The 15867-nt window shown below is 42.1% G+C and overlaps 1 protein-coding gene and 1 long non-coding RNA gene across 2 annotated transcripts in view; one reads left to right on the top strand and one right to left on the bottom strand.

Annotated features, from left to right (window-relative positions):
- Positions 1-213: 213 nt before the first annotated feature.
- Positions 214-6908, bottom strand: LOC121090465. Its single transcript, XR_005828564.1, has 2 exons — positions 1474-6908; positions 214-783 (listed from the first exon to the last, which is right to left on the bottom strand). It is a non-coding gene; the product is annotated as an uncharacterized LOC121090465 (long non-coding RNA).
- Positions 6909-9207: 2299 nt separating this feature from the next.
- Positions 9208-15867, top strand: part of METAP1 (methionyl aminopeptidase 1) — a 30460-nt gene continuing 23800 nt past the window's right edge. The window contains exon 1 of the mRNA XM_040598908.1: positions 9208-9366. Within this exon, the coding sequence (XP_040454842.1) occupies positions 9253-9366 (114 nt within the window). The 5' untranslated portion in view covers positions 9208-9252. The remainder of the gene's footprint in view (positions 9367-15867) is intronic.

The following is a 15867-nucleotide window of genomic DNA, read 5'->3' as shown; positions in this document are numbered from 1 at the left end:
AAAGAGAGGAAAAGACAGATTGCTTTTTTTAAAAAAAGGGCTGCTATTTTAAAACCAAGAGGCCTTAACACTTAACATTGCTGATGTTTTTCTCCAGTTTTGGCGCTCTCGCTCGTTCCACCACCAGTTAGAATTCTATTTCTGACTATAGTAACTACAGGGTTTGCAGCAGCTACGTTTTCCCCAGACACTGGCCCCCAAATAAACGAACTATAAGTTCTGAGAAATTTATTCCAGCCGCAATGGAAGAAAACTATTGCTTTGCTGTGTGCAAATAGCAGGGTAAAGCACAAAATGAGACCTACCACAGCTGAAATTTTTGATGGTTCCACAGAAGACTGGAAGACTGTAAAGGACATCTGAATTGCCACAGCACTCCTAATTTACGAAAAGGGTCTGAAGGTTAAATGGAGCTATTTTAAGAAATGGTATCTTTAAGCAGTGCAGCAGAGCTGATACTTTAGACTGCTATTCATAAGCAAAAATGACACCTGATCAGATGAACCGCAGAAATACAGCAGTACCAGAGGGACAACAGTAAGTTTGAGCTCTAAGTTGGTTCCATGAGAAAAGGCTGTAGCAGCGCTGAATTCCTGTGAGCCTCCAGAAAGAGGCATTTCATTTTCCTTTGAAATGTTCCTGTCACAGAAAGTCTGGTAGGGTATCTGCAAGCATCCGTTCTGCTTTACCTGCTAAAGAGTTTGCTAGCAAGCAGGATGTTTTCAGGCTGTGAGACCAGGTTCATTCCTGCATGTCCATGCAGTATCCCCTCTTCAGGGTGACCTAGAAATGGAGATGCAGCATGAGGAACAGAGGGTTTGTAATTATAGTGGTTAAAATGTTTTCAACTCCTAAAAATCTACTCTTTAAAACTCTCTTATTTGAAATCACTTTGCAGGGTCAGGACAGTATTGCTCATCTCATGACAGAAAGGAAGTAAGAAGTTATGTTCCTGAGAACAGAGGAAGTTAAAAGGAGGTAATGGAGGGATTGAGATGAACCTTATTCAGCACTAAGTTTTAAGGGAACCAGGAAGGTAAGGAAGCTGTTGGGAAGAGGTGAGAGAAACAGCTGTTTAGGGGAGAAAGAAACATGTCACTGGAGATAAATATTCCAAATGCTTCAGGCAGGTATGCATTCCCTTATCTGCCCAAAGCAGATGAGTTACTCCTTGGAAATGCAACACAGACCGTATAAGCCACTTTTTCTCCACACGTAGGTTGACTCTTCAGAGAACTCAGTACATTCATAAGGCAGAATCTCCCTCTACAAGTCATGCTGACTCTTCCAAGTAGGTCATATTTGTCCAGATGTCCACTAGTTGTATTGCCCACCATAGTTTCTACTGATTTGCAAGGGAAAGCAAGCAGACTTCCCTTTCTTCCATGGAACTTTTTAAAGACTGACATCCCATTTTCTATCCTGCAGACACCAGGTATTGGCACACTTTTAAAACTGTAGTTACACACATACCTGTTAGCAATTTCCATCTGGTCCAAGTGGTTTCTTACTGTTCATTTTTATCAATTTCATCCATTCTCTCTTCAAAATCCCTTCCACTTCCAGGATATCCACTGGTGAACACTGACTCAAATAGTTCATTAACCTCTCTGCAACGGCCTTGTTTTCTTTGAGAACTCCTGTTAATACCATGGTTATCAATTAGTCCAGCAGACTTCTGGAAGGCTTCCTGTTCCTAAGGAAGAAAGATTTATTATTAGCTTTGATTCCTTGCAAGGGGACCCAATCTAACAGTTTTCTTACTTTTAATCTACAGAGATATGTGTTTTGTTTCTATTTTTTTCATTTCAGTATTACTTCATCTTTTTTTAAAGAAAGCTTCTTGTTTCGAATACCCTCCTTTAGCCTGTGGTTCACCTGTGCTGTCTCCCTTTTTCCCATTCTCAAGCCTTTCTTAATAATCCAAGTTCATACAGACATTAAGTTTCTAAAATGTGCGTCTTTAAAATAGCTTCCTTTCTGCCTCTAGGAATTTAATTCAGCTGCACTTTTAAAGTTACTTTTTTAAACAAACTCTCATATAGTTCCTCTTTTTGAAACTGAGTACAAATCTGCTGAATGTTTTGGCTGCTGCTGCTCCTGTAATGATACTGCATTAAAGTATGTTAAGGCACTTGTCACAGAATGGCTTTTCAAATATGAGATTTCAAATCAGATCCTGAATGCTACTCAGGGTGAAGCCAAAAGCTGTCTTCTTGTGGGCTTTCTAACAAGCTGTTCCATGGAAAAGATGCCGAAAATGTCTAAAAAGTCAGTCTCTGCATTACACCTAGGTGTAACGTTTGCACAACCCATATGGAAGTAACGAAGTCTCCTGTTCCTGCTGTATTTTCTGCCCTTGCTGATGAACTTGATCCTCCTTAGCATTTCACTATTAGTAAACCAGACCCAGTATTAGGTTGGTTAGTTATGGAACAAGTCAGTTATCATTTGTACTCCTCTAAAATCTCCCTCTTTAGGCTTGACATGTTAGCCTATACAGATATTATCTGATCTCTAATAACTTTGTTAACTGGATTTGATTTCAAGAACAGCTTTTCCAAAACCTAAATGGTTTTAAGGGGAGGTGAACTTCTTGTGACTCTGAAATCTGGCCAACACTGACTAAAATGTTGCCTGGCTCAGTTAACTCCTACGGGGGGCCTGTGGTACTGTGAGAATGTTACTGGAAGAATGTTTATAGAGATGCAAGCAAATCCACATCCACAGACAGACTATGCCAGCAGAAAAAGTACTGGGAAGGGCTTGTGCTACTCAGGCTAATGGCTTCATCTCAGGATTTCAGGATTTTTATAGGATTCCAGACAGGCCATGGTCTCCAAGCCAACAGGGTGGTGCAGGGCACGGTATTTGTTGTTTCTTTACTACTAGGAGATAGAATAAAGCAGCCTTTTACTGTATTTGGTTGTAGATTGCTGAATGGCCATTGTTTATAATGAAAATGTATTGGAACAGTATATTTTCTGCAATATTTTTTCTGCCATGGAATTCATGTTGGTGTTATGATTTGATTTCTGTTTAACAAAGGCAGAGGGTTCAATTAAGTAATGTTTTTATCTGCCACCTGATGTCTCTAAAGGAAAACACAACAGAAATATATTTGTTCTTAACCTTTTACAATACTGTTTTATAAAATAAATACTGTAAAAGTTTTCAAAATAAAATCATTGGGACATATCCCCACTGATAAAACAAAAATTAAGAAAGAAAATATTTCTCCCTATGTTGCATAATGTTAAGCCATGTTACGGTGGCAAAATAAGAACATAACCTATTTGTACATTCATGAAGTGCATCAATACATGCACAGCATTATTTTTTTGTCCAGTGATGTACTCTTCATTTGATCTGTTTTATAGAACTTGTTTCCTAGTGGTTCTTCAGACTTTTTAATGCAAATGTAGGAATTAATAAGCCTTCCTATTTATTTGCCTAATATGCTGCTAGATGGATCAGATACTCCATTCTACTTGTTTGGCAACCACGCACATTCTTTGACTGCCTGTTTTAATCCTGCCTTTAAGTCTCTTAACATAAATATAGATAATCCATCCAGAATCCTCTTCCTCTCTGATCATTTTATCTTCAGCTTCTTCTGCATTTAACTTCGTATTTTTATTCTCAGCACACCAAGTGTACAGACCTACATTTTATAGCTTTGAATGTCATTTTACTGAGAAGAACTGTAAAGGAGTGTTAACCACCAAATTATACTGGACGTCATAGAGCATTTGGCTGTTTATTTTTTCTTGTGCAATATAGAGATAACAGCATAAAGTCCCCTATAAGACAGGTACGCTTACTAACAGTGTTGAATAAGATAGATGAAAATAATACAGAACATGGCCTACCTTATTACCATGCAAATAGGAAGTAAGCATGTGTTATGATTTGGTACATGTTTTTCTTTGATTTTTTGAGTTACAGAGGCAGAAAGCCTCTAAAGATGACATCAGAAGTTACCCAACAATTTATAATAGCAATGAGAGGATTATGAGCTACTGTAGTTTTTTCTTCGAGTCACTGACATGCGGAAACAAGATCCTCAGAAGTGGTATGGCTGCCTTGCAAGTGATATATCTTTAAACCAAAAGTAAAATTAAGACAGAGGGCAAAGAGGTATCATAGATACATCCAGAAATTTCACATCTTTTGAAGTTATAGCAAAAAAACCCATAAGGGTCTGAAGTAAAGAGGAGTTGAATATCTCATCTTCAGTAATCGTCACACACTTTAGGGCTCTATCAGTTTTCAGTGTGAATTCAAGTAGTTGTTAGGAACATCTGTTTCACTCTGCGAAGTGTGATATCAAAGTCAGGGGTGTGCGAGTACAAGCGCTAACTGATCTGCACACCTGTATCTCATTGATGGGAGTGGAAATGCAGCAGATCATTCACACCAGTGATATAACAGTTTTGGAACCACTGTGTTTCATGTGATTAAAAATCTGATCATCTTTGTCTGATTTTGAAACCTGACAATAAGAACTTTAATGTCTCATAGTGTTGTCTGTGATATCTAAAGTGGAAACAAAATACTGTTAGTATTTTACTTTAAGCCTCCTTCTTTTATGGCCTTGATTTGATGACAAAAATTGGGTGAAATCCCTGTTGATATCAGTAACATTCCCATTGAATTCATCATGCCAGAACTTCACTCCATTACTTTCATTGTGTTTCCATAATAAAGAAAAAATATTTTTATCACCTCAAGACACATTCATGGATTCTTTCACATATTACAAGCAGTGGATTCTCTCTTGAAAGCTTACAACTTATTAAATAGGAACACTTTCTAAAAAATACTGTTTTGCTTAAAAAGATGCAGCTTGTTTCCCTTTGTTCTTGGCCCATGACAACCAGTTTCACATGCATATGCTAGAAAATCTTAAGATTCTTGATACCAGAAGAGTGTTATTGAATCCAGAGAGAACCACTCCTAAATCATAGCAGAAATTTTGATCTACTTTATTAATACGTATGCTGCAAGCGGCAGTGCAGCTTGAACAAAAGCAAAACAAAGCAAAAGATTATGCATGATCTTCCTTTTCACCACAATACAGAAAGCATGCTTGGAATCAGTTTTAAGTAAGGCTGCTCCACCCTGAACTGTGGCTGTAGTGGGCCTTTCAGTAGTTTGGTTTGTACCTCCACCAACAGAAGGAATAAGTGATGCAGGGACTTGAAACACATTGCAACTTCTTTTGACTTACAGAACATGACTGACTTTAAAATCCCATGTCATATTTTTTAAAGAGGAAAAATGGAGACACGTATTTCTTTAAGACAACTCTGTTCATTTACAAAGGATGTTTATAAAGTCTTTTCCTCTGTCCATAGTAAGACTAGTTTGCTTTGACCGCAGGTTTGTCTTTTCTTGTGGGTACTGTTTCCTACAAGGGCTCTCTTTCACTCTTATTTTTTATGATCATGCTACCTATTTTTCTGTGACCGTCTTTGAGACGTTTGTCTTCATGTGCATTTGTGATGGTTTTGCAATTTCTTTTTTATGTGCACATACAGACACATGCAACTTACATTAACTGTTGCATTTGGTACAAGAAACTCAGTAAGTGCCTGCACCATCTGGCCAAGCCATAATAGTGCACATTTCCTTGTGCTCTAGCTCCTGGGTGGTATTTTTGCATTATGTCAGCTATCGCTAAACAAAGAAGCATTTAATTGTGTTTTCAATGAGCCTGAACAGAAGACAGCTACTATACCCAAGAGCTTCACTGGGAAAGTGCGATTGCCCAACCCCCACTAGTGCAATGTACAGAAGCCAAGTGAGGAGGGGGAACATGAGCTAAGGCACTCTCTTAATTAAGTAATGTTAAATTCAGTGGCCATTCTCTTCCTAACCAGCAGCTGTCTTAGCTGCCAGCTGCTCTAGCCTTTTTGCAACAGCTGCCTGACCCATAGCACATTGCTGACCTCTCCTTCTGCCCTTGTTTGCTAATCTCACGCGCTCCCAGCCTTGCATCACTTCAGAGGGAGGACAGCAGGAATACAGCACCAACATAAATCAAGGATCATGAATGGGTTGTAAAATTTCTGACTCATGCATCTCTGTGTGTGTTTGTCTGTGACACAGGGGGACAGGCAGCTGGAAAGTGACATGAAAAGCCTGACAGAAAAAAAAAGAGCTTTACTCAGGGAAGGTCACAGCAAAGGTTGATGAACTTCCCTGGTGAGAATGAGTGTGCCACCAGATAATGGGAAATGGCAGTGGATGGACCTCCAGGAGGCGTGAATTGGTTCACTTTTCAAATCAGAAAATCAAGGCCAAACTGGAAAACAAAAGCATTGAAATACCACAGAACTCACATAATTTTTACTATGCGGATGGTAATACAGGGCTGTTTAAAAGTAAACACTATCATAACAACAACAACAAAATCTTTAGTCAAATCTTTCAGAATTGGTTATTCTAGGTTGACCCAAAAATGCAGCCTGTGTCCTTTCCACACTGAGGAGGACAAGTAAGCAAGTTTGTTAATTCCTCAATTAGGGGACTCACTGTTCTTTAAATTACATATATTTTTAAATTGTTTAATTGATATATGAATCCATGGCTTCTCCAAGCAAGCAGGGAAACAGCATGTTTTTATTTTGCGCTTTAGAAAGGCAGCAAAGAAATGGAGTAACAGAAGGAACCTTGTCTGCTAGTTGGGAGTCCTCTTTTTTCCTAACCTGCATCACTGTCAACTACTACAAAATGAGCACATATACTGACATTGTTCCAGTAAGGACACTGAAAGACATAAATAGGAATAAATTGTAAAGTTATACCCAGACATGAAATTAAATGTGTATTAAATACTCATAAAGTTTAGTAAATTATCCTAAATTGTTAATGGTGATTATACTAAAATCTCATCAAGCAGCAGATGATGACATTTGAGCAGAAGACACTGGACTAGACCAAACACTATGCTTCAGGTTTTTCACACCATGACAGTGACACCAAGTACTTGTAAACCCTACTTAACCAGGTAAATGATGTCTACAACTCCTTAGGGTTCTTTAAATAGCACAAAGTGACAACTAACATGTACAAAGGTACCTGTCCTGCATTGCTTGGCAGCTTGATTTCTTGGATACTTGGAAAAGGAGCACTGATTTTTCATGGGCTGTACACCTACTAGCAACATCGATCACTTAAGAGTGAATCTGCCCGTTCAGTAAAATTTTACTTTAGGAAGGTTAAAACAAACCTTAAATAATGACTTGGATTTAGAATATGTAAAATCACAGTCTCTGAATGTGTCCTTTGAAGATATTTCATTATGCTGCTTGGCAATTAGTTGCCTGTCTTCAGAATCTGGACCTAGATGCTGTCACAGCACAAGCTGCATGAATCAATACAATACATAGCTATTTTCACTCATTCAAGAAAATAACGGTTGTAATCTTTGTATCTTACAAGCATCTTAGATATGTCTCCTAATTCACTCTCACAGTATTCTCTTTCTACAAACAATAGGCACATACAAGTATTATCTGTTCTAGAGAAATGAAGGTGAGAACTGTCAGAAAGACAGTGTCCATCAGCAATTAAATTTCAGTAATAGCCTGGCATCAAATTCTTTAATTTGTTTGAGCATGCAAATGAAAGTATTTTGTCACACAACAAACTAGGATCAGATGCACTATTACCTGTTGCTTCGGTCCCATGATCAGCTGAGCTACTTAGCCACTCTTTACCAATTACACTGTCATAAGATAGCAAGTATTTTTATATGAATACACTCATTTTGATAAAAGAATGCTTTTCTGTATTGGAGATAGTAATCGGAAATTTTCACTTGACCTTTAAACCTAGGAGATATATACTTTTGTTTTTTTTTAAGATGGGACCAGAAGACTACCGTGAATATAACACAGTTGCAGAAAATACTGAGGTTATAGTTTGGATTTGGAATCCCACTTTATGGGGATTTGAGGATCTTTATGCCAGAAAATGAGGAGTCTATTTTGTGTAATAAGATCAGAATAAGGATTGATGTCATTCGATTGAAGTAAATGACACTAAAGCAGGAACAGAGGATCTGATCCTGCAAAGTTTTGACTGAAATCATAGGCTGTGCCTGCTAGCTAGTGGAAAACAATTGAGATTTAAACACAGAGCGAGATCCCAGCACTAATGGCTGGATCTAACAAATACATGCTCCGAAGCCTTTTGCAGCTATTCTCCTACTCGACAGGCGTCTCTCCACGGTCTTTGTAAAAGCAACTTCCTTGACATACAAACCAGTAAAAAGTGTTTTGTAGTGACATTAGGTTAGAGATTTTTTAATACATGTTGAAAATAGCTTTGACATCAATACTCAAGAGAACATAAGCCTGGTTCGCTTTGTAGGCACAGGTAGTATCTTCTTCAAGATCAACCCATGTAAATAGGAGAAATAAAATGTATGTATTAATCACAGTTATGTTTATGGCAGACCATTGGTATCTGATCTTTCTCTTTCCAGGAAGAAAATCAGCATCCTTCCTGTGGTAACGCCACCGCGACTCTGCAGCCTCTGCAGCCTGTTCTTCTAATTTCAGTTACTGCCTTACTGAATATTGAATTTACGAGGGGTCCACCACCCCCACCCCCAACCAAGTGCCAAAACCTGAGCAAAAGCATTCTGGGCGGCCCCACACACCAACACTCCACTCTGAAATAAAGATATGTCTTGAAAAAACTGACACACAGCCTCGCTGGTGAAATACAGGAGGGGACAACAGAGGCGCCCCCCCCCCCCCCCCCCGCGGGGGCCGCCTGCCGTCCCCCCCAGCCGCGTTTCAAAGCGAACACCGCTGCACCTCCGGCGCACCGCGGGCGCTCGGCAGGATCTCGCCGAGGAACAGCAACGCGAAGCAAAAAGCAGGTCTTGACACCTCCTGTACAAATCGGTTACTAACAGCGCGCCACGCGGCTCGGAGCCAGGAGGCGGGGGATTAGAAGCCTGGCTTCTCTCTCCCCGTACCTCTGCCACCTGGCCCCGGCCCCCCTCCCCGGCTCTCCTCCCCGGGAATTACCGCTCCTGAAGGGCACCTGCGCCTCCCGCCGCCGCTCCCCCGCCTCGCCCCGCGCCTGCACGGAGGGAGGGCGGGCGGAGCGGGCAGGGGCGGCGCGGCGCTCAGGGCCTCTCCCCTCCCCGCCCGCCTCAGCCGGCGGCACCTCCGGGCGGCGGCTCCTCCCCCGCCGCTCGCCGCGCCGCGCCTGTGGCAGCCCGGCAGCATGGCGGCGGTGGAGACCCGCGTCTGCGAGACGGCCGGCTGCAGCAGCGAGGCCAAGCTGCAGTGCCCGACCTGCCTCAAGCTGGGCATCCAGGGCTCCTACTTCTGCTCTCAGGTGAGGCCCCCGCGCTGCCGGCGGCTCGGCTGGGCTGGGCTGGGCTGCGCTCCCCTTCCCTCTCCCCTCCCCTCCCCGCTCGCCTGCCCGGCGGCCGCCCCGGGAATCCGCCCGTCCCCACGCTGCGGGCCGGGTTTTCCTCTGGCGGGCGGCTCGCCGCGCTGCCGGGCTCCGTAGAGCGCTCTCCTTTCGCGGGGAGGAAATACGGGAGCGGTGGGGAGGACGGTAATGAGATTTCCAGTCAGCAAATGGGGCCGGCGTGCGAGCGCGGGGCCGGGCTCCGGGCGTGCGGCGAGGCGGAGGAGCCGGCTCCTCTCGCCTGCCCCCGCCCGCCCGGGCCCGGCCCTCGGCGTCCGGGCTCTTCGGCGAGCCCGCGGGGTCCCCCTGGGCTCTGGGGAGGGGGCGCCGCCGCTTGGCCCCGCAGAAAGTTCCTCCGCACTTGGCGGAGGGGTGGTGGAGCCTGGGGGTGCTGGGCACGGGTGGGGCGGGAGCCCTCTGCGCTTCCTGGCGGGGGGGGGGGAAGCGGGACCCCGCTTGTAGAGAGCAGTTGTGGCGTTCGTGAGGGGGTGCACGTTTTTTTCTCTGCGTGAAAGTGTGGAGGGTGTCCCGTGGCCGTCCCGTGTCTCCACCCCCCAAAAAAAAATATAAAAAAATAAGGGCTTGGTGGGACAAAATGAGACGTGCTCATCAAATCCTAGCGTGTGCATTTCTGTGTCTGCATCGGCTCTGGCTCTGGAATTGCTTGGATTTGATAAACACCGGGAGACTTGTTGCTCTGAAAACAGATTTTCTGTTTCCTTTAAATACGAGCTTTTGGGGAAATGATTTGGTGCTTTTCCTTTTTTTCCTTTTTTTTTTTTTTTTTTTTTAAATGCCCTTGGATATCTCACTTTGAGAATACCAAGCAGAGAGATTCAGGTCAGGCCAGTTGTACAACTGTCAACTCCTGTTAAACATATTCTGTAGGCCTCTGCTCTCTTCACTTGCTGCCACAGTGGTAATATAGTTTCGTCCTTAACTTAAATAGAAAGGACTGTCTGACGGCTGTTGAATGGGGCGGGTTGTTCATTTTTTTAGTAACTTTAAAATGCACAGTGAAATACGTGACCTAGTCCTTCTGAACTTTTTGTACATGTCATTTCAATCAACATCACTGAGGAAGTCTGTGTTTAATTCAAAGAGTAACCACAAACTTCATTGTCAGAATTATAATTCGGGGTAAAATAATTGAAGTTTTGTAGGTGAACTTAGCAAAATTATTCAGTCACATCAAGCAGATTAATTTACTAATTGGAGAATTGTTTTTTCTGAGTCAGGCTGTAAACTGGTAGTTATGGTTTGCATAGGACTAGGGGAAGGCTGCCCACGTGCGTGTAACACACCCACTGCACGGCTTCTGGTACTTTCCCCTGAGATCTGTGGTGCCGAATGCTGGGAGTTGATGCTAAATTGGATGTACTGCAACTCAAAATTGTTCTGACAATTCTGTGTCTCTGTTTCCCATGTGGTGCTTATAGCTGGTTTGTAGGATTTGCTCTGCATTTCACTACCCGTTTTGGCATGTCTGATGTAAAACTCATGGTAAATTAATCTTCAGTGTATACAAATATTAGTTGATGATGACAAAGCCATTTGTTAACAGACCAAACAAGTCTATGTGAGGAGTTCTAGTAACATCTTCACTCCCCTCTGTCCCCTCCCCATCTCAGCTAACTTCATGTAGGATGCCGAGATTCTTGTTATCTGTATGTTAGATTTAATTCTTTTGAAATACCTGCTACTGTTGTAAGGTAAAAGGGGAATTACCCAACCTATTTATTAGGTTAACACAGGCTGCTGGATAACTGGCTACATGCCTGTAAAACTGTGCTGCCTAGAAAATAAAACACTGAACTGGGAATTCCAGTTGTACTCCTGAGTGATCTTGGGTGTTTTGTTCCTCCTCACTGTCCTTGCTGTCCTGATCAGTAAAGTAGGTAAGCAAAATGATTCCCCATATGAAAAGTGCTTTGAGGGTTTTGGGGTTACATGTTACAGAAGAGAGAAGGAAATTGATGGCAGCCTGTTTTCAAGATGCACAAAAAAATGTCATGTGCTGAGAGAAGAGTCCCTGTGTTCAGCGTGCAGTAAGGACTTTCAGACCCCCTTAGTACCTTCTGTGGGGTCCAGCATGGGGCTGCCCTGAGCTTCCAGCTCTCCCCATCTGCTGTGTGCAGTGGAGGAGACTCACAGTAGTGCTCCACGGGTGTCTTGCAAGCCAAGGTCGGGAGGGTAGGTGAGGTGCCGCTGACAACCTGGCTGGCTGTTCAGATAAAGCATATGACAGGCAAAGGAGTCTTAAAAGCCAGTATGTTTTCTCTGAACTTCCAGCAAGTTTCAGCTGACAATACCGGATTGGTTGGCATTCGTGAAGCTTTTCTGAAGTTCTCCTTGGTGTTTTTTTTTTCCATTGTGGTATTACACATGTAAATAACTGTTAAGTAAGCTAGTGAGTGTACCTAGGATGTTATTCCACCTTACAGCACAGCCTGCATTATAGCTGGCATGGTCTTGTTCCCTCCCTCTAATGACGCACATTTCTACCCCTTCCATTAAGCTGGCCCTGATTTCTTGGTGAGCCACTTTGTAGTTTGTAGGGTTTTCTTTTAATGGAGGAAAAGCAGTTGCATTACCTTTTTTAGCTGGTTTAGCTCCCCAAAGCTGTGCACTACAAGATCATAAAACACCAGTGCTTCAGGAGCATGCTGCTGTTGTGGCCCAGTTTTGGCATAGCTGTAAAGTCAGTCTGGCCTTACTGAATGCAGTGGTGTTAGCTATGGGTGTGCAGGTGCTTACTCTGGGCTGAGGGCAGGATGCGAGGTGACAAGTTACCTGGCATTGCTTCGAGGGGTAAGTGCATCTGTATGGGCATGGATGCTAGGTGGGATTAGTATGCTTGGAAGCTTACAATGACTTTTTCATACAGCCGAAACTCCGATCAGCACCAAACCCAAATTTGTCTGTTTTTCTCCAGTGCCAAGAATAAACAATAGGAAATTGTGAACTATTGTAGAAAGGTAGTATGAAGCAATGTGTTTGGATTATAAATAGTAGCGTATAGTTTGCTAAGAGAACATAATGCAGGAGGTACAAGACTGAGAATCTCAGTGTAGTGAGGCAAGTGATTAAGCATAGTTTTTTTGTCACTGCACGTACAGAATTAAAGTGAACTTTGCAAGTAGATTGTATGAAGACAGTGATTTCCCCAGTGTCATTTGTGTTTTCCCTTTCCTCTTCCCCAGTACATTCTTTCACTGTCTTGCTTTCTCTTTTTTATAGAGACTCACTACAGTGTTCCATGTGTTTTATTATCTTAGATTGAATGACTGTATCTCACTGCGTCTTCTGAATGTGGAAGTAACACAGATGCTAAGCATCTCAAGTGTGTTGTTCCTCTTACTAAGATGAATGTGCTGTTGTGAAATCTGCATTTATAGATACGCATCACTTGTGTGAGAATTATATGTAGTATACATAAACAGTTTGTGTTTAAAAATCACAATTCACGTTTCTTCTATGAGCCTTCTACAAGCTGCTGAATGATAAACAGAGGGAAATTAGTAACTGTTCTTGAGATCTCCAGTTACCACATTCATATGAACTTTCTAATTGTAAATTGGTATCTTATTAATAATTTTGTGTTGCTTTCATGAAAACTTCCTCTCATACTATTTATATCTCTGTAAGTGCCTCAGATGAAACAGAGTAGTCTCAATTTTTCTGTGGTGTGGACTGGATGTTGGTGTGGGGGCATTGCTGCAGCCAAATTCAGAAATACTTATTTCTAGCCACACACAGGAAACATTCTCTTAGTGTAAAGCCAGTGGCCTGTGCAGCATTTTTTTTTCCTTCAAGAGGTGGAGGCCACAGATTGTTAGCAGAATAGTAGTCCTAAATTATTCAAGGAGAATGGTTGTCCTTCCCTGCTTTGTGTGCCCATGTGTTGTCAGTCCCAAAGAGGCCCAGGTGTACCAAGTAATCTGGTTATAGAGTCAAAAGTGAGGACCATGACATGGTGAAGTCTGCTGCACGTGAGCAGTGGTTGGACTTACGTTTTAGGTGTTTGAAGGGAAGCGATTTCTCTGAAGGGTACAGCAGACAGCAGCAATCTCTTTCACAGTACTGGATACCTACTGGCAGGGCTCTTTCCATCTGAGGTGGGGTATGACTTCTGAAATACTAGTGACAAGAAAGAAATGCTGCTCTGGCTTCCCAGTGGGTTTGTACGCTGATTTACTCCTTTCTGGGAGGCACAGTTTCACTGATACACAGACCTGGGCCCTTGACAGCTTTGAATGCTCAAGGTCACAGCAATTTGTGAAAAATCATGGTCCTGAAGAGTGATGGTATCCTGTCCCCTGCATTGCTATTTCCTTTCACCTTCAGTATGTTGGAGGTGGGGAGCAGGAATCAATGGACCTGGATGAAACTATTTTTTGTCCTCTCCTATGTCAGACCATAAGACGTAAGTGCCGTGTTTCATTCTTGGTTCAGTGTTCTTTGGTGTGCCTAAAATAGGCTAAAATCTGCTGCTTGGATCCAACTGCAACATGTATGGGTTTTATGGTCCTCTGCAGATAGTGTCTTCTAGAAGATCTTTTGACAGATTTCCTTTGCCAGGAAACTGACATTTTTAATTGCCTGTAAATGACCATAAATACCTGTGTCTGTGGCAAATGCCTGATTACTGTTGAGGCACAGATATGGAGCCCTGAGAAGTTTCTGAAATTAAAACTTCAGACTCCTACAGGCAGGCTTTCTGAGCTAGTTTTCAATACACAAAAAGGATGGTCCAGTTTTAATTTCTCTGTTCCATTGTTCCTTCATTACTCTCAAAAATCACTTGTATAACTCTGTAAATCTGAAAAGTTGCAAAATGCAGTTGATTTCTCAAAGGAAGGGTTCTGTCATGTGGGATCCAGGAGTCTCTGGGTGAGATCAGGCTTTAGATGAAGGAGAAAGCCAAAGCTGCTAATGTCAAGGTGCTGCATGTAAGTTCTTCTCTTGGATTTGAATCTGAAAGCACGTATTCAGTTCTTCTGAAAAACTCACTAGTAGTGTATGCTGCTTAGGTTAGTTTGGGAATTTTGCACTGAGTTTTTTCAGGCCAGAGGCTGTCTCTGTGGGCTTGTACTGCACCTAAACGAATAGGGTTCAGCATGCTAAAAGGAGGCAACTTCTATTCTAACATCAAATGTATTAACAATTGCATTCCTCAACATACTTGCGTGTATGGATAAAATGTGCAGTTAATCTATATTGTATTAAATATATAGATCACTGGTAACTTGATATTTTTCTTAAGCTAAATGGCATACTTAAGCTTTTTGCCTTCTGTTTTGCATACCTTCAAGGTGGTTTGGTTAAAAATGAGTTCTCATTAAGCAAAACTACATGATTTCAAATTAAGCCCAAGACAATTTTACATTCCAAAGGACATTGTAACATTCTGTTTAAAAAAACCTGCTCAGAATATTTTAAAATGCAGCATACTGCTTGGCACTATTTTCTAGATGTTTGCCTATTACAATTCAGGGTATAATGACCTGCAAAGAGACAGCCAGTCTGTCCCCACAGTCTAGATTCTAGCTGCCTTTCTTTTTGTTTTGTTGGTTTTTTTTTCCCTGTAGAATAGGTATTTTCAGAAGTTCATCACAGTGGCTCTAAATGATGAGCACAGTGGATGGATAGGGGTAAGTTTGTTGAAGTTGGACATGAGTTGGAGTTCTCAGTAACTGTACAGTGGGGTAGTTTTTGCATACCTGCTGATGGGTGTATTTACAGCATCAAATGCCAGGTTGTATAAAGCAGAAGTACTTGAAGGTGAAGGGAGCCTGAAGAAGAGTGTCAGCCTTAAGGCTGGAAATTGCTGACAGTGTTGGCAGAGCTAGCTTTAAATGAACTGCTGCCTTGCAGAGGCAGTTCAGAAACACAGTGTGCCTTCAATTCTGTGTTGTGGTGCCTGCATAGTAGCTTCCTGTACTTGGGTAGCTTATTTTAAGCTAGTTTGGTTATGTCTGTGCTATACAGAGTTTTGCAGTGTAGTTATATCCTAATCTTGGTTGATTTAGCACCCTTTTCTCCTCTGGAATTTGCAGTTGGCTGTGTTTTTCTAGCTCTTAATCAGGTTGCGTGGATACATGAACCAAAGAATAAGAAGCTCCCCATTATTACTATAAAAATGACAATAAACATAGGAAAAAAATTCCTTGCTGAGTAGCTCAATAACTGTTTTAAAGGGTTTTGTTCTGTTCTTTCAACAGCTGATTAAAAAAAACCCACCTAATATATTTGGTAATGATCATTGTGTTCATAGCAAAAATGCACCCTACTGTAAAAGAAATTCTGCTGTGCTCCATGATTCTGCCAATATTTCAACCAGTAAATAGATGCTGGGCTGAGTCCTTAAGGTAAAAATGATTTACAGAAATAACATGGCTTCCACAAGGTGATCCAAGAGGA

Source organism: Falco naumanni, chromosome 1, assembly GCF_017639655.2.
Source record: "Falco naumanni isolate bFalNau1 chromosome 1, bFalNau1.pat, whole genome shotgun sequence".
NCBI lineage: Eukaryota > Metazoa > Chordata > Aves > Falconiformes > Falconidae > Falco > Falco naumanni.
This window is presented reverse-complemented; position numbering and strand designations above follow the sequence as displayed.